Source organism: Rutidosis leptorrhynchoides, chromosome 3 (assembly GCF_046630445.1).
Source record: "Rutidosis leptorrhynchoides isolate AG116_Rl617_1_P2 chromosome 3, CSIRO_AGI_Rlap_v1, whole genome shotgun sequence".
NCBI lineage: Eukaryota > Viridiplantae > Streptophyta > Magnoliopsida > Asterales > Asteraceae > Rutidosis > Rutidosis leptorrhynchoides.
The window spans coordinates 666,768,043-666,795,562 of record NC_092335.1 but is presented as its reverse complement, the minus strand read 5'-3'; the positions used below and the strand labels follow the sequence as shown (position 1 = coordinate 666,795,562).

The 27,520-nt window shown below is 36.3% G+C and overlaps 5 protein-coding genes and 1 long non-coding RNA gene across 16 annotated transcripts; 1 reads left to right on the top strand and 5 right to left on the bottom strand.

Moving 5' to 3' along the window:
• Positions 1 to 6,828: 6,828 nt before the first annotated feature.
• Positions 6,829 to 7,677, bottom strand: LOC139902595 (uncharacterized). Its single transcript, XM_071885201.1, has one exon. The coding sequence runs from the start codon at positions 7,675 to 7,677 to the stop codon at positions 6,829 to 6,831; it is 849 nt and encodes a 282-aa protein (XP_071741302.1).
• Positions 7,678 to 8,949: 1,272 nt separating this feature from the next.
• On the top strand, positions 8,950 to 15,470 carry LOC139902994 (putative F-box protein At4g38870). 3 transcript variants are annotated; one of them, XM_071885743.1, is made up of 4 exons: positions 9,025 to 9,048; positions 13,098 to 13,193; positions 13,301 to 13,389; positions 13,931 to 15,470. In XM_071885743.1, exons 3-4 carry the CDS (start codon positions 13,305 to 13,307, stop codon positions 15,298 to 15,300), a joined length of 1,455 nt encoding a protein of 484 aa, XP_071741844.1. In that variant the 5' UTR covers positions 9,025 to 9,048; positions 13,098 to 13,193; positions 13,301 to 13,304; the 3' UTR covers positions 15,301 to 15,470. The 3 variants fall into 3 exon arrangements, with proteins under 3 accessions (XP_071741845.1, XP_071741844.1, XP_071741843.1); XM_071885742.1 differs by lacking the exon at positions 9,025 to 9,048 and adding an exon at positions 10,445 to 12,909 and having other exon boundaries at positions 12,998 to 13,193; XM_071885744.1 differs by lacking the exon at positions 13,098 to 13,193 and having other exon boundaries at positions 8,950 to 9,048.
• A 518-nt stretch (positions 15,471 to 15,988) lies between these two features.
• Positions 15,989 to 18,084, bottom strand: LOC139902995 (protein ANTAGONIST OF LIKE HETEROCHROMATIN PROTEIN 1-like). Its single transcript, XM_071885745.1, has 2 exons — positions 17,770 to 18,084; positions 15,989 to 17,172 (listed from the first exon to the last, which is right to left on the bottom strand). Exons 1-2 carry the CDS (start codon positions 17,969 to 17,971, stop codon positions 16,151 to 16,153), a joined length of 1,224 nt encoding a protein of 407 aa, XP_071741846.1. The 5' UTR covers positions 17,972 to 18,084; the 3' UTR covers positions 15,989 to 16,150.
• An 875-nt stretch (positions 18,085 to 18,959) lies between these two features.
• On the bottom strand, positions 18,960 to 19,583 carry LOC139902593 (uncharacterized). Its single transcript, XM_071885200.1, has one exon. It carries the CDS (start codon positions 19,581 to 19,583, stop codon positions 18,960 to 18,962), a length of 624 nt encoding a protein of 207 aa, XP_071741301.1.
• A 63-nt stretch (positions 19,584 to 19,646) lies between these two features.
• LOC139902592 (uncharacterized) lies at positions 19,647 to 20,264 on the bottom strand. The gene has a single exon (XM_071885199.1). It carries the CDS (start codon positions 20,262 to 20,264, stop codon positions 19,647 to 19,649), a length of 618 nt encoding a protein of 205 aa, XP_071741300.1.
• Positions 20,265 to 22,358: 2,094 nt separating this feature from the next.
• On the bottom strand, positions 22,359 to 27,520 carry LOC139902993 (uncharacterized). 9 transcript variants are annotated; one of them, XR_011777843.1, is made up of 6 exons: positions 27,190 to 27,520; positions 25,453 to 26,541; positions 25,162 to 25,236; positions 23,388 to 24,930; positions 22,974 to 23,079; positions 22,359 to 22,856 (listed from the first exon to the last, which is right to left on the bottom strand). It is a non-coding gene; the product is annotated as an uncharacterized lncRNA (long non-coding RNA). The 9 variants fall into 9 exon arrangements; XR_011777845.1 differs by having other exon boundaries at positions 26,465 to 26,541; XR_011777842.1 differs by having other exon boundaries at positions 23,388 to 23,507; positions 24,006 to 26,541.

The following is a 27,520-nucleotide window of genomic DNA, read 5'->3' as shown; positions in this document are numbered from 1 at the left end:
AACAAAGAAGATGATCTTGTAATTAACTTGGATTGTAGTAAACCTTCGTGCCTGAAATGGAACCGACTCCAGATTGATCTTTGAATCGTGTGAACACTTTCATAATCGAATATTTTGACCCTATTAGCCACGGGTTACACGAAGTTTCGATTGGGATAAGACAAAGACTAGATTGTTGTCTTGGCTAAAAGAAAACAATCAAAAACAATTGCAGAGATTTATCTTCTAATTGTTTAAGTTGAAAGTGTGTGTAAAAAGACAAAATTCTGGAACCTTTTTCAAATACACAAAGAATGTACTTATAATGGGTCAAAAGGTTTCTTGAAAAGTCACAACAATTTGATTCATACCCATTAGTGACTTGGAAGTTTACATTTATGTATTTAGACTTAAAATGGTCTAAAAACATGTAAAAATGCAGTTTAAATGCCCTGGAACAACCACAAAACGTTTGGGGTTTAAATGTGCCTTTTGGGTTGAAAAGGCACATTTTCAGCGAGTTCAGTGTTAAGCCGCGACGCGGGCCAGAAGCCGCGCCGCGGGCTAACAAAGCAAAACACTTCCAAACATGCCAAAACTCTCGACCTTGAAATCATGCCTTAAGTCGCGCCGCGGGGCCCAGGAGCCGTGCCGCGGCTTAAAGCTACTGCACACCAAAATACATTTTAAGCTTATTTTCAAGTGTGTTTAGCCTTTCAAGTCGCGTTCGCATTCCTTAAGTTCCAATTCGCATTCCTTATGTTCCAAACATTATATCCAAGTCCAAAATAATACCTCAAACCACCTCACGTTTTACGAACGTGTACTCCACACTCTCTGAATAATCTCATACAGTATCACACTACTATAGAGTACTTTTTTTACATTTAAAACAAATGACAACCAACAACTCAACTTTTTAATGATATATGTTCACTTTTTCCAAACTTTTGATTTAAATGACCTTACATGAGCAGATTAACGAGCTTATCGAGAAGGTAAAACGAGCTTATAACAGAAGGTAAACAGTAATAGAAAACATTGTCATATAGGTTAAATAGTAGTAGAAACATTGTTCATATAGGTAAAACAGTAGTACATTGTTCATATGGTTAAAACAGTAGCAGAAACATTGTTCATATAGGTAAAACAGTAATAGAAACATTGTTTATATAGGTAAAACCGAAAATACAGAGCTTCAAATCCTCCTCATGACTAACAAACTAGGAAACTTCTTTCTTTTCACGATTCATGAACCAAACGCTTTCTTTTCATCTTTATTCCTTGAGATTATCAACAATCAAAAGCTTCAAGTTTTCCACGCGGTCAACTTCAATTTGAACCTGTTTGGATAATAAAAGAACGGAATTTTTATACATATCTTAAATTTCTGTAAAAAGTACTTAAATATTGTCTAAACTAAATCACTTGCTAATGCAGCCAAATACACAAATAACATGACCCGTAATTCTAGAAAGTTACCATTTTCATTATCCCAGCCAAGCAAGTTTGAACATTATCCGCTTCCAAATTGACATTATTGAGAAATTCACGAGTAACATAAACTGCAATATAAACAAAGAGTTAGCAAAGTTTTAACATAAGTCACATACAAAATAAAAAAACAAAAATTCTTACCTTTTTCATCTCTACCAACAATTGACCCACTAGCTTCATCAAGACTACTAGCACTAGATTTTGTATCCTTAGTAGCCAACCATGTTGGAAATAAACCTAAGACATTACTAGACATTTCAGAATCCTTGAGATTATTAACAATCAAACTGTGACGCCCCGTACAAAACCATCGTGTACGATTTGTCAACAACAGGATCTTTACATGGTCAAACACTATATGTTGTTTGAAAACGATTTGCATTCATTGAAAAGATAACGTTTTACAAAGATAACATGACATAAGACTTATTACAAAACCATTGTTTCAAAATAACATAAGTTTTCCATAAATTGAGACATCTTTAGTAATGCAGCGGATAACTAAACAGCAGGTCCATAATAGCAATTCAATAACAGCATGACAACAAGTCTAACAGCGGAAACTATAACCTCTAAGCACCTGAGAAATACACGCTTAAAAATTCAACAATAATGTTGGTGAGCTATAGTTTAAGTATTAACAGTAAGTAAGATAGGCCACGAGATTTCAGTGCTGCAACAGCGTAACAAAACAGTATGAAAAGTATATGCATAACTGTGGGCACCCGGTAAGTAGACTTAACGTTTATAACCCCCTGAAAGTGCACTTGGCGAGTGCGTATGACTACGAAGTATTAAACACCCGTTAAATGCTAGCGCGACTAGCCCGAGTGGGGATGTCAAACCCTATGGATCCATATCTAAGATTCGCGTTCACCGGTACAAATACCAATGACTAAACGTTACCGTGCTAAAGGGAATATTTATGCCGTTATATAACCCACATACATACAAAGTTTAAGTACTCATGCCTAACATGTAAAACGTATAAAAAGCGCATGCATTCTCAGTCCCAAAAATAGTAAAAGTAGTAAAAAGGGATGCTATAACTCACAGTGAATAAGCAAGACAAGTTGTAACGAAAGTAGACAAGTAGCAAGTCGGTCCGTAAGGTCGTCAACCTAAGTCAAAGGTCACTAAGTCAGTAGGTTGTCTATACAAGTTCAAATAGTTCATAATTAAGTTTAAGTGTCATCATCATCATCAATCATCATCTCATAATCTAAGTAAACTAGTCAAGTGTAGAGGTCGAAACAATAGGCTGAAATGAATCAGCTGCTACGGCCTCTACGTAAATCGAAAACACGCAAAATCAGTGGCTATAGCTCCGTATGGGAGTCCTATAGTTGCTGACCAATTCCTAGACTCAAACTCGACTTAGTTTGACAGTGGTGACGGTCGGAGTGCGAGTAGGTCCGAATTTTCAGCACGACGTTACAAAGGTGTTACGATAAAGAAAAGGCCATAACTCACAAACCGTAACTCGGTTTGAGACGAGTCTTAAACGAAAATTCATCTACTCGAACTAGACTATCTGAAAATCAAGTTTCCCAGTAGCCCAGGAGCCTGATCAGACACGAAAAATAGAAGGTAAGGTGCTCCGGTGGGATTCTTAGTGCTTGATGCTCATCACGGTTCTCATCCTTGATGCTTGTAGCTTCAAGTGTACAACTCGTTGATGACTTAGCATCAATTTGACTAAGAATTCACCATCAATACACAATATGTTAAGACCAAGTAATAATACAACTCATTCATGAGTCTTAGATGGATGATGAACCAAGGTTACATCATATCCTTAGTTTTAACACCAAAACAAATCAAAACAACAACTAAAGTTACAAACTTTACAACAAATAAGCAAGTATAAACATATTCTAAGTCAAATGAGGTGATAAAACCCTAAGCTAGAGAGCTTGGATCCATTTCACACAAGTAACAAGGTCACAAAGCTAGAAAACTTGAACCTTTGAGTGTTCTTGAAGATCTTGAAGCATAAAGCTTGGATCTTGAAGATACATGAAGATTACAAACCAAAGTTTGAATCTTTTCAACAAAACAACATGATCAAAGTAAAAAGAACTTAAATACAACAAAGGATATGAAGATTCAAGCTAGAAAGCTTGCATCTTAAGTGTTCTTGAAGATCTTGAAGCATAAAGCCTAGATCTTGAAGATGCATGAAGATTACAAACAAAAGTTTGAATCTTTTTAACAAAATAACAAGATTAAAGTAAAAGAAAGATAGATCTAACAAGTTGGTGAAGATTCAAAGCTAGAAAGCTTGAATCTTCTTTGTTCTTGAAGGATTCATGCTTGAACCAACAAGATATAAGCAAGATCAAAGCTACAAGGAAACTTGATCTCCATGTAATGATGATGATGATACACGAATTGAAAGGAAAAGGAGGAAGGAAAGAAAACTTACAAGTAAGGAAAAGAAAGAAAGAAAGTGTGTGTGAAAAACCAAAATGATCAAGTGTTGGAATGAAGGAAAATGGCTAGTATTTATAGACAATTAGGGATCACATGGATTGATGACATGGCAAGGATGATGGTGGTTAAGGTGGACGGCATCATGGGGAGGAGGAAGGATAACCTTTTTACTTTTTGGCTAATGGTGTCTAAAGTGTGTCCTTATGCTAGAATCTTATGGGACATGTGAATTAACCTTATCCATAATGCTTACATGACTCACTAATTAATTTATTATTTATTTATTTATTATTATGGGCCACTAGTAATTATAGTTGGGCTAACTAATTGGGTCACTAGCTAGAGTAGGGTGGGCTTGAGCCCAACAAGACAAAAAGTCCAAAAGGCTAACTACTGGGCTTAAGCAATTAAGTAGATAAAATCAAGCAACCAAAGGCCCAAGTAATTATTATTATAAAATAATAATTAATATTTCGCTGCCCAAAAGTTCCGGTTCCGACAAAAGTCAAACGTACGCGCAGTCCGCGGTTTAATAGTAACGGCAAGTAACGCTAACGATTATAAAGCATCCAAAGGACAAGTTAAGCATTCTAATCATACCAGGGCAAGTTTTAAAGTATATATACATATATAACACGTGTAAACAAGCTACCAGAGTAATAAAGTAACACAGTACGCACAAAAGCGCAGTTACGCGAAAACACAAGGCACAAAAGCAAGTCGGAAAAGCTGGGTCGTCACAATACCCACCTGTTAATGGAAATTTCATCCCGAAATTTAAGCTGAAGGTGAGGGAAGAGCAGGGAAGAGGTGAGGATATTTCTTCTTCATTTGATCCTCTCGTTCCCAAGTAAACTCAGGCCCTCTCTTGGCATTCCATCGTACTCGGACGATCGGGATTCGATTGTGTTTCAGAACCTTGACCTCTCGGTCCATAACTTCAACAGGTTCTTCCACGAAGTGGAGTCGATCATCAGTCGTAAGTTCTTCCAATGGTATGACGAGTTTCGGTGGTGCAAGACACTTCTTCAAGTTTGACACGTGAAAAGTAGGATGAATTGCGCTCAATTGCTCCGGAAGATCCAATCGGTAAGCTACGGGTCCAACACGTTCCACAATCTCGAAAGGACCAATATATCGCGGGTTTAACTTTCCGCGCTTCCCAAAGCGGATTACACCCTTCCAAGGTGTGACCTTCAACATCACTCGGTCTCCTACGTTATATTCAAAGTCCTTCCGTTTTTGACCAGCATAACTCTTTTGGCGATCACGGGCTATCTTAAGTCTCGCTTGAATCTGAGAGATCTTCTCCGTCTTCTCGTGGACTATCTCTGGTCCAGTGATTTGTACTTCTCCTAACTCCGCCCAACAAATAGGGGATCGGCACTTACGGCCATACAACGCTTCAAACGGTGCGGCATTAATGCTTGAATGGTAACTGTTGTTGTAAGAAAACTCAGCTAACGGCAGATGCCTTTCCCAAGAATTTCCAAAGTCGATAACACAGGCACGCAACATGTCCTCCAATGTCTGAATCGTCCGTTCACTCTGGCCGTCGGTCTGAGGGTGGTAAGCGGTGCCCATGTCGAGACAGGTTCCCAAGGCTTCTTGCAGAGAACGCCAAAATCTGGAGGCAAAACGGGAATCGCGATCTGAGATAATCGATAGAGGTACACCATGACAAGATACAACTTCCTTGATGTACAGTTGAGCAAGTCTCTCCATTGTGTCAGTTTCCTTCATCGCTAGGAAATGAGCTCATTTGGTCAGACGGTCAACGATAACCCAGATTGTATCGTATCCGCCCACCGTCTTCGGTAGCTTTGTGATGAAATCCATCGTAATCGCTTCCCATTTCCATTTCGGGATCTCCGGTTGTTGCAAAAATCCAGATGGCCTCTGATGTTCTGCCTTGACCTTCGAACAAGTCAAACATCGCCTAACGTAAGTTGCAACATCCTTCTTGAGATTCGGCCACCAATACTGCTCCTTGAGGTCATGGTACATTTTGCCGGCTCCGGGATGGATTAAATACCTTAATTTGTGGGCTTCTTCAAGTAGAAGACTTCGCAGATCTCCATAACGTGGCACCCAAATCCTTCCGGCATAACATCGGAGTCCTGACTCCCTAACCACGAATTTGGAGACAAGAATGTTCAGGCATTCACGAGATATGTTCTCCTCCTTGAGAGCTTCTTCTTGAGCTGCTCGAATCTGACCGTGGAGGTTCGAATGGATGGTGATATTCAGAGCCCGAACACGAAGAGGTACCGCTCTCTCCTTCCGGCTTAGAGCGTCGGCTACAACGTTAGCTTTACCAGGGTGGTAACGAAGTTCACAATTCTAGTCGTTCATCGTCTCAATCCAGCGTCGCTGCCTCATGTTCAGGTGTTTCTGGTCAAAGATGTGTTGGAGACTCTTATGATCGGTAAAGATGGTACACTTAGTCTCGTAGAGATAGTGTCTCCACAGCTTCAATGCGAAGACAACTGCTCCAAAAGAATGAAATGATGATAATGGATAAGGTTCCCATCAGTTTTATAGCTCAAAACCGTCCACTATGCGAAAAGACCCTTTTACCCCTCATTTAAAATCATTAAAAGTTCTAAAAGTTCGTCCAGGTACACACATAGCCGCGTCGCGACCTCTACCTCCTGCGTCGCAAAGGATAGCGCTTTTCATCGACAACTTTTGTTCCAAATTACTCGCATACTGACCCACATTTTAGAGTAAACCCGCGCCACGGGTCCCACCCCTCGCGCCGCGACCTAGGGCGTGATTCGTCCAGTTTTGTAGCAACGACAAACGAGCACTTGTTGCTACGTCGTACCCCACGTATACACTTTTATATACAATATGCACAACTTATATGCGACATATATATACGTTATGTACATTATTTACACGATATGTACGTCAAAGATTTCGGGTCTTACACTTAGCTCTAAGCGAAATCCATTCGAATGACTTAAATTGAATTTTGTTAAGAGTAACCGGAGCACACCACGACGTTCCACGAAATGTTTTGTCGTTTCGATTCCTCCATATGTAGTACGCGCTAATCCACTCGACGGTTTGCCAAATTTTCTTTCCAAATGTCGACATCGAGACCCCGAAATTTCCTTTGAGGATTTCGATGAAGCTTAGATTTGAGAACACACCCAACCCCCACCATTGAGACACCCGGGACCAAATATCACGTGCGAACGAACAAAATAAAATAGTATGATCTGTCGTTTCTATATCATTATCACAAAGTGCACATCTAACACTATGAAGGTCGATACCCCTTTTATCCAATTCAAACCTTATTGATAGTCTTTTATTCATTAGCCGCCACATGAAAATCTCGATCTTTTTTGGTACTAAATTGTTCCGTAAAGTACTTATGAGATTACTTTCCGGAGCAAGAATAGAATCATCACATATACCCGCTAATCTCTTAACCGTGAATGCTTTTCCTCCATCGAGGGCCCATTCCCACTTGTCTTTTTCCTCACTGATTTGAACCTCCGCGAGCTGCATCTTCAAGGCGTCAAGTTCACCTAGACCGCTACCCATAGGTTGACGGGCCCATGCCCAGTTAAACACCCCGCTTGTTTGTAACTGCATGCTGACCGAAGCTTCTTTCTGTGTTTCTAACCGAAATAAGCGTGTATATGCATCTTTGAGAAAACTGTTTCCCACCCATACTTTATTCAAAAAGGATGTATCCGACTCATTTCCAATTTGCTTAGTGAAAGAATTCTTGAACTCTATACCCATGTCATCGATCGTATTTTTTGCACCAATAATATTATACCACGTACCCAAGGTAGATTGGTAACTTAAGTCACCTCCCGACCTCAAGTCGCCATTAAAACCATAAATGCTACGAATGACTTAACCCAGAGTGAGTTAGTTTCGGTTTTACTAGATCATTTAATTATTTAATTAATTTGAATATGATATGTGTGTAATCTACTAGATCATCTTATTTACTTTTATCGTCTTTATTTACATGTCAAACTAACAGATTAAAAAAGGTATTGTATTATTCTGTTATGATTAGTTAGTTTTTAGAGGTTGCTGATTAAAACTGTATTGTATTATTTTGTTATGAGTAGTTAGTTTTTAGAGGTTGCTGATTGAAATTCAAAAACTTGCTTCTGATTAAAAGGGTATATATTTCTTATTACCTGAAGTTTCTGTTTTTTTAGAGAGGTGTTAAAATGAAGAAGGACTATCGAAGCGTCACGTACAATGGGGCTTGCTTGTTCCATGTATGTGCAAGTCATAAACCAGATGATCACAAAGGAGGTCAATCAATTAAATAGTAACAAGTTGATCAACAACCAACCAACCAATTATAAAAATCTATTCCACAATAAAAAATAAATAAAAAACCAATCAAATCATTAAAACATAACAATTAGAATCACCAATTAGAAAGAAAAAAATAGGGTGTAAACTTTTGTTGTTACTTTTCCATGTTTATGTCAAACTTTTTTTAATCGATTCTTCATGTCCAGGTAATCCCATTACTGAAAGATATCATAACACACATGTACAACTTAAATTTTAGCAAGTTCATCATGATCATCTTTAACACGGTGTGGTTCTAAACTTAATCGATGGAGTTTGATATTTCTTGGTGTGTATTTTATGATGATTTTGACTCTTTTTTTTTAATTGCATTTGTAGAGTTGCATATGGAATCTATGAAAATCTATGAGATGAAAGGTATTTTTTGGTATTTGTTTGTTTACATTTGTAACGAATAATAAATAGTAAAGTGGGTTGGTTGTATTCTTTGGCATTAGATTTGAACTAATTTTTTGGTATGTGTTCGTTGGTCTACTGGGTTGGTTGTATTCTTTGGTTGGTTATGTTTACCCTTGAAACTCAACATTCACAACTTATTAGTCCAGTCCAAGTTTTTAATGCTAGTAGGCTTAAATCACTATTTAAAAAAGCAGCCCAGTCCATTTGAGTGATAACCTAACAAAACTGTAGCCTTTTAAGTTGACCCACCCAAAACTAATATGGAAACTGCAACCTTGGTCGGTCTAATTCAATAGGGCAACCTAACCCCCTTTTCCAACTATTAAACATAAACCGCTGAGCAGTACCGTAGTCTATCTCTTCGTATTACAGGTACGTTTTTTTTTTTTTAATTAATTAATAGCAGTACGTACGTGGTGATTCTAATTTTTATGTTTTAACGATTTGATTGGTGATTTTTTCTTTAATTGTGGATTCGAATTTTATGATTATTTGATTTGATGATTGTGTGTTTGTGAAACATCAGTCACTCTAATTGGTTTTAGTAATTGGTTTGTTGTTGTTGATAAACTTGTTTGTAAAAGTTTGCTAGTAACAGATAACAATTTAGCCAAAGACTTAAAGAAAAAATCGGTTTAGCTTTCTAAACCGAATATATTCAACAGTCCCTCTCCCTTGAACTCATTGCCCTAAACCGACAATTAGTTCAAATCTGATGCAGCTCTCATGCCCATGCCACATCGAAGTTTTTTAAAACTTTCTAACTTCAATGCCTTTGTCATCACATCAGCTAACTGATCTTGAGTTCCACAATATATTAATCGAACAATTTCTTGTTTGGTGAGCTCCCTAAGAAAATGATATCTGACCCGAATATGTTTTGTACGACCATGGAAAACTGAATTTTTCGAAAGCTTAATTGTTGAGGTATTGTCACACATGATCAACACAACACCTTCTTCATGATCTTGACCGATTTCAGCCATCACTTTCTTCAACCACACAGCCTGACAGGCACATCCCACAGCAGCTACAAATTCAGCCTCTGTAGTAGATAAGGTAACACAATGGGTTGTTTTTTAGAGGACCACGCTATTGCACCACCTGCCATCATAAAAACATACCCTGAGGTACTCCTGCTATCCACCTGCGTAGTCGCGCTATCTGTGTAACAAATCAAGTTGCCACTGCACCCCTTCTCATAGAAAATCCCATAATCAATTGTAGCCTTAATGTACCTGATTATTCGCTTGAGTATTGACATATGCAGCTGCGTAGGACTCGACATGTATCTGCTAACCAAGCTAACTCCAAACACAATATCAGGTCGTGTAGCGGATAGATACATTAGGCTACCAACGATTTGCTTAAACAGCGTAGGATCCACCTTGACTCCAGTTTCGCCTTTATCAACCTTGCCATAGGACTCCATGTACCATTGTATTCACCCATTTTAAAACGTTTCAAAACCTCATTTGCATATTTTCTTTGGCATATGAAGATGCCATCTTTACGTTGTGAAACTTCAATGCCTAAGAAAAAATTTCATCTGACCCAAATCGGTCATATCAAATTCGGGCTTCATTGAACTCTTAAACTTAGTAAGCATTGAATCACTGTCACTTGTGTAAACAATAAATCCTCCACATATACGCTAACAATGATAAAATTACCTCCCTCCCTTTTTAACGAAAAAGTGTTTGCTCACTCGGGCTCGCCTCAAAACCTTCTTTGATAAAAAAAAAAAAAAAAAAAAAAAAAAAAAAAAAAAAAAAAAAAGACTCGAGATTCGACTAAACCAAGCCCGGGGCGCTTGTTTCAATCCATACAACGCTTTCCTTAACTTATACACCTTGTGTTCACACCACCCTTCTGCTCATAACCTCTCGGTTGCTGCTCCACATACAAGAAAGCTGATTTCACATCCAACTGGTGTGTATTTTCCATCCATTTGAGGCAGCGAGAGATATATAATTAATCGAACAGTATCCAGTCGTGCAACCGGAGCGAAAACTTTGGTGTAATCGACCCCCCATGCTCTTGTGAATATCCTTTTCACAACTAGACGAGAGCCTTATACTTGTCAATTTTGTCTGTTTCGCTGAGTTTAGTTTTGTAAACCCATTTGACTCCAATCTTCTTTGCACCCAACAGGTAAATCAACAAGTACCCATGTGTCGTTTCGTTCAAATGCCTCAATTTCATCATTCATGCATGGCCATCCTCTAGTGTTGTGAGTGCTGAGAGCAGCTTCTTCATAATTTAGTGGATCAGATGTAATCATTAATGCCATATTTGCTGTATCTTCTTCATCTGATAAACCATCTCCACTCACATACATAGTCATATGACCAAATCGGTGGTTGTTTCCGTCCCTCCCTTGCTGTTACATCAGCCCTTGTTGAGCATTATCTTCAACAATTACCGGATGATGCTGCTCTACAGATTCTGCTTCTATGACTTCGTCTTCATCATCGATAATAACCATTGTGTTCCGTACTAGTAGTTTCACCCCCCAATCCAGTTCAACACCTTTGGAAAGAAACATCATTCTCATCCCAATTCCATGCCAAATCTTCATCAAAGACGACATCTCGACTGACCAAAATCTTCTTTGTTACTGGATCAAACATTCGGTAACCCTTATTAGATGCGTCACTAATACCAAGAAGAGTGCAGCGAACGCTTTTTATTCTCAACTTTGTTTCGTCTTGCATCTGGCACATGTAAACCCCCCCCCACCACCACCACCACCCCACATGCTTCTTCCGGAGTAACATTTTTATTTAACAGCAATGGTAGGAGAACGATTACGAACATAATTTACCCAATTGACTGCTTCTGGCCAGAAAACACGAGGGGCTTTCTTCTCATTTAAAACAGATTGAACAAGGTTCATAATAGTTCGGTCTCTGCTACTCCGTTTTGTTGTGGCGTATATGCCGTGGTAAGTTGCCTTTTAATCCCCATGTTCCTTACAGAAATCATCGAACTCGGTCGAGTTGAATTCACCACCCCCTCTATCTGTCCTTAAGAAGCATTTTATAGTCAAGCCTGTCTCATTCTCAACTTGTATCTTAAACATATTTTTTAGAGGTAACGAAGGCTTCTGACTTTTCCTTGAGTAAACAAACCCCAACTCTTCCTTGAAAAATCATCATCAATTATACAAAACACGTACCCCTCCTATCGCCGTTTGAAGATGGGAGTTATCGGACCCACATAGATCCGCGTCCAGGTGCTCCAATCTTACACTTGCTCTCCACTTACTTGCCTTTGAAATTGGACTTGTATGCTGTTTGCCTTTCATACACGACTCACAATTGACTGTCTCCTTCACCACATTAGGTAAACCATGCACGCACCATCTGCTTTTGAAACAATATGTAGTCATCCCCTCCTTATAACTTAAGTGACCGACCATATCTATGATGCCAGAGTAGTTTAGATATGTCACTGCTACTGCTCTTGCATTCAGGCACTTCTGATCACTACTTGTACTACTACTTGACTCGACTGACAGCTTTATACATACGATTTGAAGACATAGGGGTACACTCACAATTCTTCCACGTTGGGGATGATGGTAGATGGAACATGTATCATTCTTGAAGAGTATTGCCAGCCCCTTCTCCTCTTGCACTTGTCCAACACTTAAATAAATTGTTGTACAATTCTCAGGTACATAGTAAACATCACCAATCACATAATTCCCACCCATTAATGGTTAGCTTGACAGACCCCCTTTCCATCTACCTTCAACTTTGAATCGTTGCCAAGACAAACAGTATGCTTAAAAAAGTGTCATCAATGTTAATGAAAGTATTATTATAGTTACACCGCACATATGCTTGGAGCAGCCCGAGTCTAGAAACCACACGTCACGTTTGGGATGATAGCTTTGAACCTTTTCATAAGTCATTAACAACATATGCTCTTCTTCTTCTTCTTCTTCTTCTTCAACATAGTTCGCCTCATTGTTCCATTTGGGACACTCGTATTGAAAGTGTCCCAAAGTGTATGGCACTTGTAATAACATTCGATAGTGGATTTAATGAAATTGGATCTGCCACGATCTCGTCCTCTTCCTCGATACGAATTAAAACGGCACCTGCTTTTGGTTCTTCTACTCCTTTCTCAACGATGTACCAAAGTCCCTTTGCTCTGATCAAATTCTCCATCAACTCACTCCCCAATGGTCGTAATGACCATCAAAGTGAGAAAAATTTGAATGTATGATGACTTCTCTTCTCCCATCGTTGCTTACTGTTGTAACACACAAATATTTTTGATTGAAGGCTCTGATGCCAAATGTTAAAAGTTTGCTAGTAACAGATAACACAGTTTAGCCAAAGACTTGGCGCTTTTATTAATAATGGATATCAAGAGCTGCTATAAATATAGCTGGTACATCATAACAGAAAATAATAAAGAACGTGTGCCATTCCCTACACAATCGGATCATGGCTAATAAAAAAGGAGGACTAAATCAAAAATTCAGAAAAAACAACTAAAAGGTCCTCTAAAGAATCGGTCTTTCTAAACCGAATTTATTCAACAGTTTCTTCTTTTATATATGTATGTTTGATTGATTGATTGATTATCTGGTTTATGCAAATTGCAGAGACATGGAACAAGCAAGCCCCATCGTACCTGCCCCCTCCTTGGTCCTCCGTCGTTGCAACGACTCCCTGAAAAGGATAGAAACTTCAGGTAAATAAGAAAGAAATATATATACCCTTTTAATCAGAAGCAAATTTTTGAATTTCAATCAGCAAAGAACTAACTGATCATAACAAAATAATTCAGTACCCTTTTAATCCGTTTCACTTGTAAATTATTAATTAAGACGCTAAAAGTAAATAAGATAAAGGTATAAGGTTTTCCTATTCGGGCTAGGGTTACCCGGGAGGGCGAGTAATCCGACTCCATACTCTAATGTACGCAGCCCAGCATGATTACTTCTTGGTTGTTTCGAATCCATCTCTGGCCACCACTAAATATTCTCCCTAGACATGAGACCTCTTGCAAGGAACTCATGGCCCCGACTCCGACCCAATACTCTGCCAAAAGTAAATAAGATGATCTAGTAAATTAAATTATTTTAAATATTGTTTGTTTTTAGACTCTGATGTGATGTGTGTAATGCATCTTAAGCCATTCACCACCCTTGTATTCAATTCAATAGATTCGTGAAGCTTTTTTTGGTTAAGAATTAAAATTCAATCATAGATTTTGGCGTATTGCATTGCAGGGGGGGTTTCTATCTATCATCATCATAAAAGACAAAAAAAGTCAACCTGTGATGTATCGAAAAATAATAAAATTATTATGGGTGATGATTATTTGTTGCCGGTTGACACCATATACAACATCTTGTCTAGAATGCCTCTAAAATCTTTGGCTCGTTTTCAATGTGTAAGCAAGGTATGGTGCAAGTATATTAACGATCCGTACCTTGAAATCATGCATAATGCCAAACGAGCTACTATGAAAGATGATCCCACGATGCTCATCATGGTTCAGTTAAAAATTGTTGATGTACGTGTAAAACCTTGGCATGCATCTGCATCACTCACTATGTTGACTACTAAAGAAGAAGAATCTTGTGCACGTAATCATGAAGAAGTGGTGATCACAAAAAAGAATCAACCATATATGGAGTTTCGCTCTAAACATTGGGGTCCTAGATTTGTTCTAGAAGATATAATTTTAGGTTCGTGCAAGGGTCTGATGATTTCATCACAAGACCCTCACAACAACAACAACAATGATGGCACCACTGTTTTACTTGTGATCAATCCTTTAAGGAAAGAATGTTATAAGCTGCCACCAATTAAAATTTGGTCATGTACATCAGTGGCTTACGAACGCGAGGCATGTGGGCTTGGTTTTGATGATTCTACCAATACTTACAAAATGGTCTGTGTTGTGCTTCGAAATCAAAAGAAGATTAGGTCGCATGATGATGATGATGATGATGATGTGGTGAAGGAGGATTTATGTACCATGGTACATGTATTGGGTGGCACGGATGACTCATCATCATCATCATGGCGGGAGATACCCCAAGTTCCACCTTATCCCATAAGTGGTGAAGGTGTATTTGCTAATGGATGTTTGCACTGGTTGGTTAGTTATAATCTTAAATACTGGCCGTTTGGTGTAGTAAGGAAAATAATTTGTTTTGACATGAATAAAGAGGAATTTGGGTTGATAGATCCGCCTAATAAACATAATTATATGGGTGGTAGGGGGGAGCATTTGGTTGATCTAGATGGTCAAGTTGGATTTGTGTATAACGGAGTCACTTTCCACCAACGATACATAGAGGTGTGGTTACTGAATCCTAAAACAAAATGTTGGGTCATCCATTGTCGGTTTGACAAAAAACCGCCTCTTCCTCTTAATTCGTATATAAAGGTTATAGGATATTGGAACAAGGATGCAGGGGACTTATTAATAACAGGCGGTTGCCCTACACAGTTGTTTATTTACCGCTTAAAGCATGGCGTTTTGCATGAAGCCAACTTTATTTATCATAATGATGCATGTAAAGTAGATTTTCGACTGTATCAAACTACGTTTTCTTCAACCCTCCGCCGCGGTTCAATCAAAAATTGATGATGGGGAAAGTTGCTCGATGCAAAGTTAACAAAACACACACACCAGCTCTCCACATTCACTTTTATTTTTTCATTTTCGTCACTATGTGTATATATATATTTGTGCATACTGCTTGCTACCTTATAATAATAATCTTAATGATGAACTGTAATATCTTCGGGCACATGTATTTGCGTCTTTTTTTCATTGATTGTATCTTTTACATCTTTGCATATGCTTGTATAGTTTTTGACGCACGCAATATGATAAATCAAGCTCTTTACGATGTTTGGAGAGGTAAAAATTCGAGTCGAGATCGATTTAGCTTGTAATTTTAAGCTCGAGCTCGGCTATTAACGTAACCAAAATTATTATTAATAATAAAATAATATAATATTTAATGTAAATTAATGTAATAGTAACGGACTGAATATATACTTGTTCTACCCGACTCGAATTTTATTATAAAGTGCACTTTTAAGGTGGTAAATAAACATAGTAATAGTAATAAGGGTAAAAAGATAAAAAGATCACAAGCTTAACAAAGCTCGCGAGGTTTGGAGCCGAATATTTTAATACACGTGCTCAACTCAATTTGTACCGAGTCTATTTGGAATATTTTGCAAGCCTATTTTTTTAAAAAGCAAACAATCGATTATCAATAAGTTCAATATGTGATATGATCACACGTGCATAAGCTAGGTGCATGTGAGTTCTTTCTCTCCTGTCCTTAGTTTTCCATGGATCCACACACACAATGCACAATCACATTAAATTATCAAGACCAAGCTTTTCAAAAAAATAAAAAATTATCAAGAACGAAACTACTGCATTACTTTGTACCACATACAATGCACAATCACTCTTTTCACTTAGAGTGCTCCAAGTGTGAAACCAAGTTTTCTCTCATCTTTCTCCCTATAGGATCAACATGGTTACACCGTTGCTCAACATACCCCGAATCATGATGGCTTAACAAACAATCATCCGAATTTATAACATCACCACAATCAATTATTATATTATGAAGCAAACAACATACCACAATAATGCTAGGAAGTTTCTTTTTATCGGGTCTCCACATAACCTTATTAAGAATCCTCCATCTTCCTTTAACTTGCGAAAAAGCTTTCACCGCAAGCGATCTTGCACCTTCATGAACCTTATTAAAACCCGCCACCTCATCACTTTCATTGTACGGCGTTATCAACCATGGTAAAAGCGGATAGTTAACCCCACCCACTATATATTCTCTAATCTCCGATTCACCCGAAAACGCTTTCGGGTTTCCATCTAAACGCTCACCATCTTCACAAAGTTTGTAAAAGCCCGAAAATTTTAGAAGTTTTGGGATAGTCAACCCACCGGGCCAACCTGTTACAATATCAAGAAACCTAGATTTATCATCAACGATACCTTGTACTAACATACTATAATTTTTAACTTGATCGCACCAATCGTCTGAAGTTTGCACTGCGGGTAGGGTCATAACTATGTGGGTCGCATCAATGGCTCCACAACAATTAGGTAACTTAAATAAAGATTCGAAATTTGATTTTATTTTCTGTAAGTTATCATGATCGGGCCATTTGAGATGGTGTCTACCACGCTCTTCCATGGCTTCTATAAACCGCCAAGTGACTTGAGAAACCGTTGATTGCCCAACTCCAAATGAAGATCCTACTAAAACTTGTGATTCGCCAGATGCTAATCTTCTTAAAGCAATTGCAACTTGTTTCTCGACACTAAGAAGTCGTCCCTCGATGTTAATAAGTCCCGAAGGAGGACGTGAAATGAGATCCTCTCTTACAATAGAACATATGTACTCAAACGTCTTCTTTGAGACCCGGAAAAAGTACTTGAATCCTTCTTCTTCATCTATGGGCACACCTATAATCAAAATTTGAGTTAAACTAAAGTTAAAGGTCGATTATGTATCTACATAAATGTCAAATTGCATACAAAAGTAACCAACTTCAGTTTGTTTTCTACAAATATAAATCTGCTTAGTAAGCATAAATTGTTGCACCAATGTAACTTTAAACACAACTTGCATACGAAGCTTAAAGTTCGGTTATATTCGTGTAAAAGGCTAATTGCATAAAAAGGTAACCAACTTTGGTTCAATTTATGTTTTACCTTTTTGGTAACCAATTTAACTTTGGGCTGTAAGTCCAATACATAATCAAATTACAATGCACATGAAATAAATTCATTTATACAACACCAAGTCTTAATCACATTATCACTTCCGTAGATATCGAATAGAGATAGAAATTACCATATATCAAACCCCCTATTTTCATAAATTAGGCAGACAAACCCTAACGCTTAAAATTGAAGTAATTGAATGCATCAAAAGTTCAATTAGCATAGAAATGAAATTTCTAAGACTAGTAATGATCTAATTTCAGTTACAAACTTATATATAATCAGCTCTACATTGATAAATCATACACAATTTAATAAAAAAGGCAGAAATAATACCAGGAGCGGAAGCATTTTTTTCCCAAAAAGAAATCCACCATTCAGAATCAACACCTCGGTTTTCACTACCACTTACTGATGCCGTTGCTGCTGCTGTGTTTGAGCTTGATGATGTTTTTTTCTTCTTTATTTTCATTTTGGGATCTTTTTGTATTTTGATATTTTTGGGTGAAAATTCATGGTTTGATTTCTTTGGAGCCATTTAGGAATTGGATTATTGGTGAAATGATAGAAATTATTACAGTTACGTTTTGTGAAATTTTGAGTAAGGTTTTTACTGAAATTGAAGTTTGAAATCAGATTGGAAATGGTAGTATAAGGGTCTGTTCCTAGTTTTTTTTAAAGGAAATGAAAGGGAATGGAGAGGGATTTCAAATTCTTCTAATTTGAAAGGAAGAGATCTAGAGTAAAATATCCTTCCAAATCAATCCCTTTCTAGCCTAAGAGAATCCGGACTTGTGTTTTTTTTTTTCACGGTCAACTTGACTAATAACTAAGGGCGACCAGCCCGGAGTCATTGCAGGCAAACATTTGTGGTCATGAGTGGATAATTGTGGGTGCTTGAATCGAACCCTTGACCTCCATTATGGAAGGTCAGGGTTTAATTATTCAACCACCACACTCATGATTATCTAGAATTCGTGTTTGACCTTGACCTTTGGTTAAGAGTACAAATAAGTAGTCACATTCGTTTTTGGAATTTGGATTGTCGTTAAACAAACAAATACGGAGAAAGTAATTTATTAGATTTTTCATTACCAAGAAACTGTAGCACATAATTCATGTTATTCAAAGATAAAAGAGTTAAACATAAGTAGATTTAGGGTGTATTTAGATGACAAACTTATTGAAACTTATGAGAATTATAATTTATTTTTTGGAAAATGCTAAATGTAGGCCTTAGAGCAATGGGAGTGGTGACTGAGGTCACTTGGCATGTCAGGCCTGACTTGCTGAGTCAGAAAAAGTGGGAAGTGGTGAGCTCTGTCAGTCAGGCATGTCAGTTTATATTTTTATTATTTTTTTTATGATGTTAAATATAACATAAATAAATATAATTATAAAAATTAACAAAAAATAAAATAACTTCCATTAAAATAAAATAAAAAACATTACAATTCCTAAAAAAAAAAAACATTACATTTCCTAAAAAATTTTAAAAAAAACAATACGTTATCGCGATTAAAAAGTTACAAATCGTTAACAACTGGGTCATCGCGATTATGCCATAGATGCGAAACTAGAGTATGTCGAAGATACTCATGCTCGTCTTTGTCACGCAGCTCTTTTGTCTTCTCGGCATACACATCACACCTTTCGTACCAAGTTGATCCCTGTAGGTTGTTGACAGGCAAGTAGTAAGATTTATTTTCAGCGATGTTAAAACCATTGTCTTCAATTATCATGTTGTGCAATATGATGCAAGCATACATGATTCTTTTGATTGCGTTTACACTATATGCCCTAGCTCGTTGTCTTAAAATACCCCAACGACCTTGCAAAATTCCAAATGTCCTCTCAACGTCTTTACGAGCTGCAGATTGTTTCTTTGTAAAGTATTTCCTTTTTGCGTCAACAACACTTGAGAATCCCTTAACGAAAGAAGCCCACGAAGGGTAAATCCCATCGGCAAGATAGTAGCCTCGATCAAAATCAACGTCCCCAATTTCGTATGGAACTTGAGGAGCCGTGTCAGTTAGTAAACTATCAAACAATGGAGATGCATTAAGGACATTCAAGTCATTGTTCGAACCGGCCATTCCAAAATATGCATGCCAAATCCAATTGTCATACGATGCAACGGCTTCCAACATGATTGTGGGGTAACCGTGATCGCCTCGGGTGAAATGCCCTTTCCATGCATTTGGACATTTACCCTAAGCCCAATGCATACAATCAATGCTTCCAAGCATTCCAGGAAAGCCGTGAAGTTCTTCATGTTTATGATACAACCGACGTATATCGTCCTCGGTCGGTTCTCTCATATATACATTACCATACAAGTCTATAATACATCTTGTAAAATATTGCAAAGACTCACGTGATGTTCTCTCTGACATTTGTAAATATTCGTCAAATAGATCCGGTGAATCACCGTATGCTAGTTGACGAATGGCAGAAGTGACTTTTAAAATAGTAGATACTCCGAGAACACCACGTGCATCGGGACGTTGTTGAAAATAAGTAAACCACTTTGGTGCATTGGGACGAGTAGAGTAAGAAAGTATACCTTCGATTATTTTTTCAAGAAGACTTTGTGACATTCGATAGCGTCGTTTGAAATATTCAGGGGGATACTTCGGATCTTGAACAAAATAATCTTTCATCAAACGATTGTGCGCTTCTACACGATCACGATAAATGTAGCGACGTCTTCGTCTTGAGCTTTGAGCCTCATTTTGTTCCTCGACCTCTCTACGTATTACCACGTTATTTCGATAGGCAAATATACTTTTCATTGCGTTAACCAAACTTTCTTCGTCGGAACTACTCATTTTAAAAAAAATATATTATTATTTTGAGGATAGAATTTGGATTTGATTGTGGGAGTATATGTTGAGTAAATTGGATGTTTTGTGTTTGAGTTTGTGTTTGTGTTTGTATATGTGTAGTGTATTTATAGCATTAAAAAAGAAAAAAAAATAAAAAAAATTGCAACGGTCCAAATTAGATCCGTTGGAGTATTAATTTTTTTTTTTTTTTTTTTTAAATGGAAGCCAACTTCGTCGCCTGGGCGACTGACCGGGCCGGAATGGGAGAACCGAAAAGGGGTGGGGAGTGGGGTGACGTGGAACGAGGAAGGCGACGGGGCAAGTGACGCACACCACTCCCCTTGCTCTTAGGGCTACGTTTAAGCTTATCAAATCTAATTTAATTTCAATAATATAACACAATCATGCCATGAATAACATAATTATCAAATTATATAAGGAAAGTCGATATAAAAAAAAAAAGAATATTTATACTTTGTAATTAATTAACCAGTGTTTTTAAACCTAAATTTGGTAAGCTTAAACGTAGCCCTAAGGGCTACGTTTAGCATTGTCCTTTATTTTTTCATAACGTTTAATTATAAGATTTGTTTGGCATACAAAATTAAAGAAGCTTATTGGTAACTTATTGAAACCATAAGCTCTAGATTTTTAAGCTACTTAAAGTAACTTATGAAAAAAAAAAATAGAACTTACTCCCTCCGTTCCATATTAATAATCCACAGACAAAAGACACACAATTTAAGAAAATGTCATAAAAGTACTGTACTTTCTGTTTACTTTGTAGTTTTACCCTTACCTTTTCTTTCTCCTTTAATCCTATTCACATACATTAAGAACATAATAGAACTTAAGCTTCTTATTCTTTTCTATTTATGAAAGTTGACTATTAATTTGGGACATCTGAAAATGAAATACTAGACTATTAATATGGAACGGAGAGAGTATAAAAAATTAAATTACTAGAAAGCCCTTCAATATATTATCTTATAAATTTATATTATGTCCTTTTATATCATTTTATAATAATAAGCTTTCAGCTACTGACGAAAAATAAGCTCCAGCTACCAACTTGAAAAATAAACTTCCAGCTCCAGCTTTCAATTTTAACTTCCAGCTTCAGTTACCAGTTCATCCAAACAGAACCTTACTAGTAGGGATGGCAACGAACATCCGATCCGATGGACATCCATCCAATCCGATTCGCTTAAAGTGGATACGGATGGTCTTAAATCGATATGGATACGGATATGGATGAACCTAAATGGATATGGATATGGATACGGATGAAAATTTTCATCCATGGATATATCCATTTACACCCGAAATGCATAAGGAAACACATGAATGTGTATATATATATATATATATATATATATATATATATATATATATATATATATATATATATATATATATATATATATATATGCATATACAATAACTATTACACATGTATTTACCATTACACATACATTTTGCTTGCAATCATATATTGAATTCACTATGAGTACTCGTAGTAAACATGTATATCTAACTTAATAAACATATAAATTACACATTTAATTTGTGATAATCTATGTTTGATAGTATAGTTAACAAATTGTGTTCAATCTTTGACAAAGATTACACATTTTGGTGGAAGGATTTCAATTTAGGTCAAATTATATTTACTTTTTGTTATACAACGTTTTTGTTTTCGTTACATACTAGAAAATTTTATAACATTTCTTAAATATCGAATGGATATCCAATAAACCGCTTAATCCATTGGATATGGATATGGATGGATGAACTGAATTTAAATGGATATGAACATGGATATGAATGAACAAAAACTAAATGAATATGGATATGAATATGACATCACCCGATCTATATCCGATCCATTGTCATCGCTACTTACTAGCACCCTAAATCCAAACACCACATCATTCTTCCTCATATAACCCTATGGTCTTTATTGTTTTTCAGAAAATTAATAATATTTAAAAATGAGAAACTAATTCTAAGAGCTTGATATAATGATTAATTTTGACAATAATAACTCAGAGTTATGGTTAAAATTACTTATTTGCATTAGCATAAATTCGTATTTTTGCTTTTGTATTAATCCTACTAGCTTAAGACCCGCGAATTCGCGGGGTTTTTTTAGGGACGAATTAAGTATCGAATTGTAGCAGTAATATGATTTCATATGGTATTTGTTTAGAAACCAAAACAATATAAGAGAAAACAAAGTATTCTTTTTCCACCTTTATCTAATACATTAACATTGACGTCTCAAAAATGTTTGGCTCTTCAAATATGCGAGTCTTCATGTCTTTCAATTCACTTCTAAGACTGTTACTCTTAATAACCCAGATTCCAATCCTTATATCACCACTTCGTCACTGTGTAGTCGGCCCATCTTAAAAAAATTCTCCATCTACATTTAGATGAATGGTATAAACTTGAAGTAATTCGTACTCCGCTAACAAATTAGCATACAATTTTCTCAAGTTCTTTATGGAATATCAAGCATAAACAATTTTGGCCTAAATGTTTCTTGGATCAACATAATTAAGCATGTAGAAGATAACCATCACATGTACCCTATATCGAACATATTGATAACCAGTAAGATAAATATAAATCAAAGCAGTTATGTTGTTAATCGTATAATCGGTTTAATAATAAAATTCCAAAGATCATCAAGAGGATGAGATTTACCCTTCTAAGGATGACAAAATCCCTTTAAGCACCGACTTTAACGCTCTTGCAGCCGTAGCACCGAGACATATGAAAAAAAAACAAATATATGGAAACTGAGTTCACCCTACAACATCAGAATATAAGCAGGTTTAGTATTCGTATAGCCAAAAAAGGGTAGTATTCGAAGATAAAGATCCCATGAAGAGTATTCGTTACAAATCATGACATTTTTATGATAAAACCAACATTTTGAGCAGGGATTAAAATATACTTGTACATTAGTAATTTTGGGCCAAGCTTGTCAAATTCAAAGAAGACCCGTGTTCAATCCCCGACTACACTTTGAGGTCTTGCCTTTTAAAAAAAATAATAAATAAATAAATGATAATGTATGAAACTTAACACCAGAAACTTACGGATTTTGTTACAAACCTTACAATGAATAGCCTCACGTGCACATCCCGGATAAAGTAGTGCAAAATATTAGTATGAGAACAACTTGAAGAGATTGCTATAACGAACTCCGCTGAACTGGTAACAAACTGGAGCCACCTGAATGCCATAATCAAAACCTATAAACTCATCAGATATAGTTAAAAAAAATGCGTAAAACTACAAAATGCAAAGTTTCTTCAACAAAATATGCACCCTAAACAAAAAATACAAACTGAAAGCGCATGTCAACTGGTGTATAGAATTAATTTCGCTTAGCTTCACAATAGATTAGATGTGGTCAACAATTGTGCAGCAATAAAATAAACTTTGCATCAGAGAACATAGAACCCCTAATTATGAGAGTTACAGTAAGAAAGTTAACTACAAATGTGTGTTAGTCAACACATTCTACACTTATTCATTAGCTCATCTATAATCAAATATGTACTACCCTATAATAATGATGATACATCAGAGTGAGTGAGACACAATGTGCTCAAATCTTCCATCAACAGGCACCGGTGATTTTACGACGGGTGGAAACATAAAAGGCAAGAAAGCTCTTTATTGTCTCAGTATATCTCTCTAATTGTATGAAAGGTAAGAAAAACTTGCCTGCAGTACGACAGAATTGATGACATCAACATATCTAAGGCCAAGTTAAGTGACATACATCTGGCGGGTGCAATAAAAACATCGAACCCTCTTCCTATCTATGTTTCGAAACCTATCTCGGTTTGTGACCACCACCATGGCCAAAAATGCAGCCACAACTGACCCAAGTGAGAGTTAACATATAGCGGTGACTCTCTAGCAGCTTCTTCAAAGTGTCACTTTCGGCATCCAATATAACTCCTGCACCTTTTAACAACCCATTATGAACATACCCACCATCTAATTTCCTTCGACCCAACTTAGTATCAAGCAAGACCGCATAATCTGTATGGATGGCCAAGTTAAGGCCTGTAATAGCAAGAACTATATCACAATGAGCATGATCTAATTAGAACAAATACGGTGGGGCCCGGCCTTGAGTATCATTAGAAATTCTCTTCAAAATTATATTATTCGGATCGATTTCATATCCACCTGGAAGTTCCCAAATAGGGTAGTTTGAATCATCTTCATAGACTGCTAAAATATAATGACAAATCCAAGAAACGGGTTCAGATTCTTCGACGGTGGCAACACCTCATGACTAACCGTCGAGTCCTGCATTATAAACGCATCGTTTCGAAGCCCATCGAGCACAACTATTTAGAAGCTATATATCACATAACTATTCACCAGTAAGTTAATGAACTAAAAGTCACAAAAAAGAAAAGTTCTGAATTCTGCAATCATAATTTTTGTACACGTAAGTTGCACATTACTTGAACACAAAATTGTATATAAGCTGTCTCATATGAAGAAAACTTAGTTGGTCCATTAGAAAGTAGATGTTAAAACACCTGAGATGTCATGTTTTGATGTCCATTCATCTATAATTCTTTGAGCCTCTTAGTTGCCATTGCAGCGCCTTCGTCTTTCTTTGAAGAACCTATATAAATATGATTATATATACGTGGAAATACTTATTGATTCAAAGGCTTAAACAGAATTTTAGCTGATTAAAATTGATTGACTCATATTTAAAATTTGCTTCCATGGAATACCTACACAGACTATAGAAACTGAAGTCAACACAAACATTAACGCAGATGATCACAATATTTTCAGTATTTACCAAAATATACATAAAGTTCTAGAATGTGATTTTATCATATCATACCTTTTGGGAAAATCAGACATACAGTGTAATTTTTCTGACCGAATTGTGAGATAGTTGGTACTCGACTTGGATTGGCTGCAAAATCACAAATACAAAAACATCTTACTAAATTAAAGAATAATAAGTTAGGGTTTATGGTTATCTCCTTCTAGCGTTTCAACAACGGAATCATCGATTTATATAAATGAAGAATAGTTCCATCAATTAACAATTGATTCTAGGGTTTCGGTTGATGTACATCTAAATTTGAATTCGATCTGTAGTCGAAAATAATCATAAAGATCAAAATACCTTCAAAAGTGTCTCTGCCATGGTTCCAAAGAAATCGTTTTGCTATATGGTAGTTTTGTCTCCAATCAACGTGATAATGAACCAATTGGTTGTTGATTGTTTGTTTATTTTGATTCGAGAGAAATTGGGAAAATTCTAGGGTTGCAAAAAAAATTTGAATGCCTAATGAAAAACTGTTGAAGAAGACATAGAACCCCTGATTTTGAAAATCCCTTAAGAAATGCAGACACACCCAAAAACACCATAATTATAGCCCTAGAACCAAGAACACAAACTCCAAACATATGATTAGCAACCATTAGCGTGGTGCCCTATGATATGCACGAACATAAATAATGAGCCAACAATGAACAATCTTGCAAAAAAGTAGAAGGAAAAACACAAAATTGCATGAGTACCTGATTGTCATAGGTTGATTTAGAAATTCATGTCAATGTGTAATATGGCCTAGCTTAAAACCCGCAAATTCGCGGAGTTTTTTTTAAGGGTCAAATCAATTTTTTATTTGTACTATTAATAGAATCATATATAGGATTAGGTTGATTAGAAAGCATAACCATGTTGAAAGTAATGGTGTATTAATGATGCAAAAACCAAATAACATAAAGGTGTAAATCATAATATATATAAAAAGCAATACTTTGTAGTTAATTTTACGCCGAATTCCCCACAGGCCACAACATACCCCCATGATACTTTGTAGTTAACTTGTAAATTTGCTGAACATGTTATTTCTATTTGAATAATTTGTCTTTCAAATAAAAAATCAAATTGCAACACAAATATTTTTGCAAGTCGCATGCCCATTTTTCTATTGTAAAATTAGCTAACGAAGACTAAAGATTATATAGTTGGTCATTTTATAAAATTAGCCAGCCCTTACTATAAATTATACAGCTGGTCATTCTGAATATATAGCACAATCAAGAGTAATTAAAGATTATGCAGCTAGTCATTCTATAAAATTAGCCCAACCCACACTAAAAATTATACAGCTGAGCACAACACATACTTTAATTTAGACAGCTGCCCGTTGTAGGATATTGCATTGCAGACATATCCAACCCAAAACAAAATACCTGTAGTGGCCTGCACATTTTTCAACATTTTTCAGTACTACAATGCAGCAGCTGAGGAATACATATCATACAATAATATAAGCATCAATGTTTACGATCGGAGGTAACCGCCTGCTAAAAACATAGATTAAAGAGAATAATATGTATCTCTACTGATCATAACCAATTCATGTAAGGATGCTTTTGAGAACCATATTCTTTGTTTCCATTTCAAATTATTTCTAATCGAGATTATTAGAAATAATTAAATATCGAAAAGCAGCTGGGTGCCTGGTCAGTGAACTTGTATTTTTTGTAGAGGAAAACTAACCCTCGTCTTTTTCAGATCAATATCGAAAAGATCTGTGTAACAGAGTGATTTGTTTACAAATAGCAAAGAGTACATATTGGGATGAACCGATTTGTTTACAAAGGCAGACAAATCACTTTAATAATGGGTCAGATTATTAGAAATAAATAAATATCGAAAAGCAGCTGGGTGCCTGGTCAGTGAACTTGTATTAGTAAAACCCATTTCACCAAAAAAAAAAGATGAAACCAACAAATAAATCAGAATAAGAATCGGACTGGAGATTAGTTGTGTATATACTCAAACTATTCATGATCACCAGATAAATCAATAATACAAATCAATCCAATTAAGAAGATTAATCGGTACCTGTAGATCTAAAGTATAGTTTGATTCTCAAAATGATTCCATTAATGAAAGATGCTTGACTGTAGGTGATTGAATACTAAACATTAATCGATCGAAATGTTTTGGCTCAACCTGCAAATCGGAAACATTAATCGATTATGTTCTGCCTCAACCTGCAAATCGAAAACTCATCTGGTTGTTGTTTCTGATTTGCGGTTTGGTTTTTTTTTTTGCAAGGAATGATTGAATATTGAATTGCTTGTGAAGAACCCTTTTTGTGACCTAATAATATTATGAGCTTTATCATATTTTTAAGTATGAACGTGTGTTTTTCAGAGAGTATTAGGGTTTT

What these genes read in the sequence shown, in the direction of transcription:
- LOC139902595 (XM_071885201.1), bottom strand. Translation starts at nt 7,677, where the DNA reads ATGGGTATAGAGTTCAAGAATTCTTTCACTAAGCAAATTGGAAATGAG.
- LOC139902593 (XM_071885200.1), bottom strand. Translation starts at nt 19,583, where the DNA reads ATGTTGGAAGCCGTTGCATCGTATGACAATTGGATTTGGCATGCATAT.
- LOC139902995 (XM_071885745.1), bottom strand. Translation starts at nt 17,971, where the DNA reads ATGGCTCCAAAGAAATCAAACCATGAATTTTCACCCAAAAATATCAAA. An exon ending in AAAAAATGCTTCCGCTCCTG is followed by an intron (nt 17,173 to 17,769) that starts GTATTATTTCTG and finishes TTTTGATTATAG; the next exon opens with GTGTGCCCATAGATGAAGAA.
- LOC139902994 (XM_071885744.1), top strand. Translation starts at nt 13,305, where the DNA reads ATGGAACAAGCAAGCCCCATCGTACCTGCCCCCTCCTTGGTCCTCCGT. An exon ending in GAAAAGGATAGAAACTTCAG is followed by an intron (nt 13,390 to 13,930) that starts GTAAATAAGAAA and finishes ATTGCATTGCAG; the next exon opens with GGGGGGTTTCTATCTATCAT.
- LOC139902592 (XM_071885199.1), bottom strand. Translation starts at nt 20,264, where the DNA reads ATGAGTAGTTCCGACGAAGAAAGTTTGGTTAACGCAATGAAAAGTATA.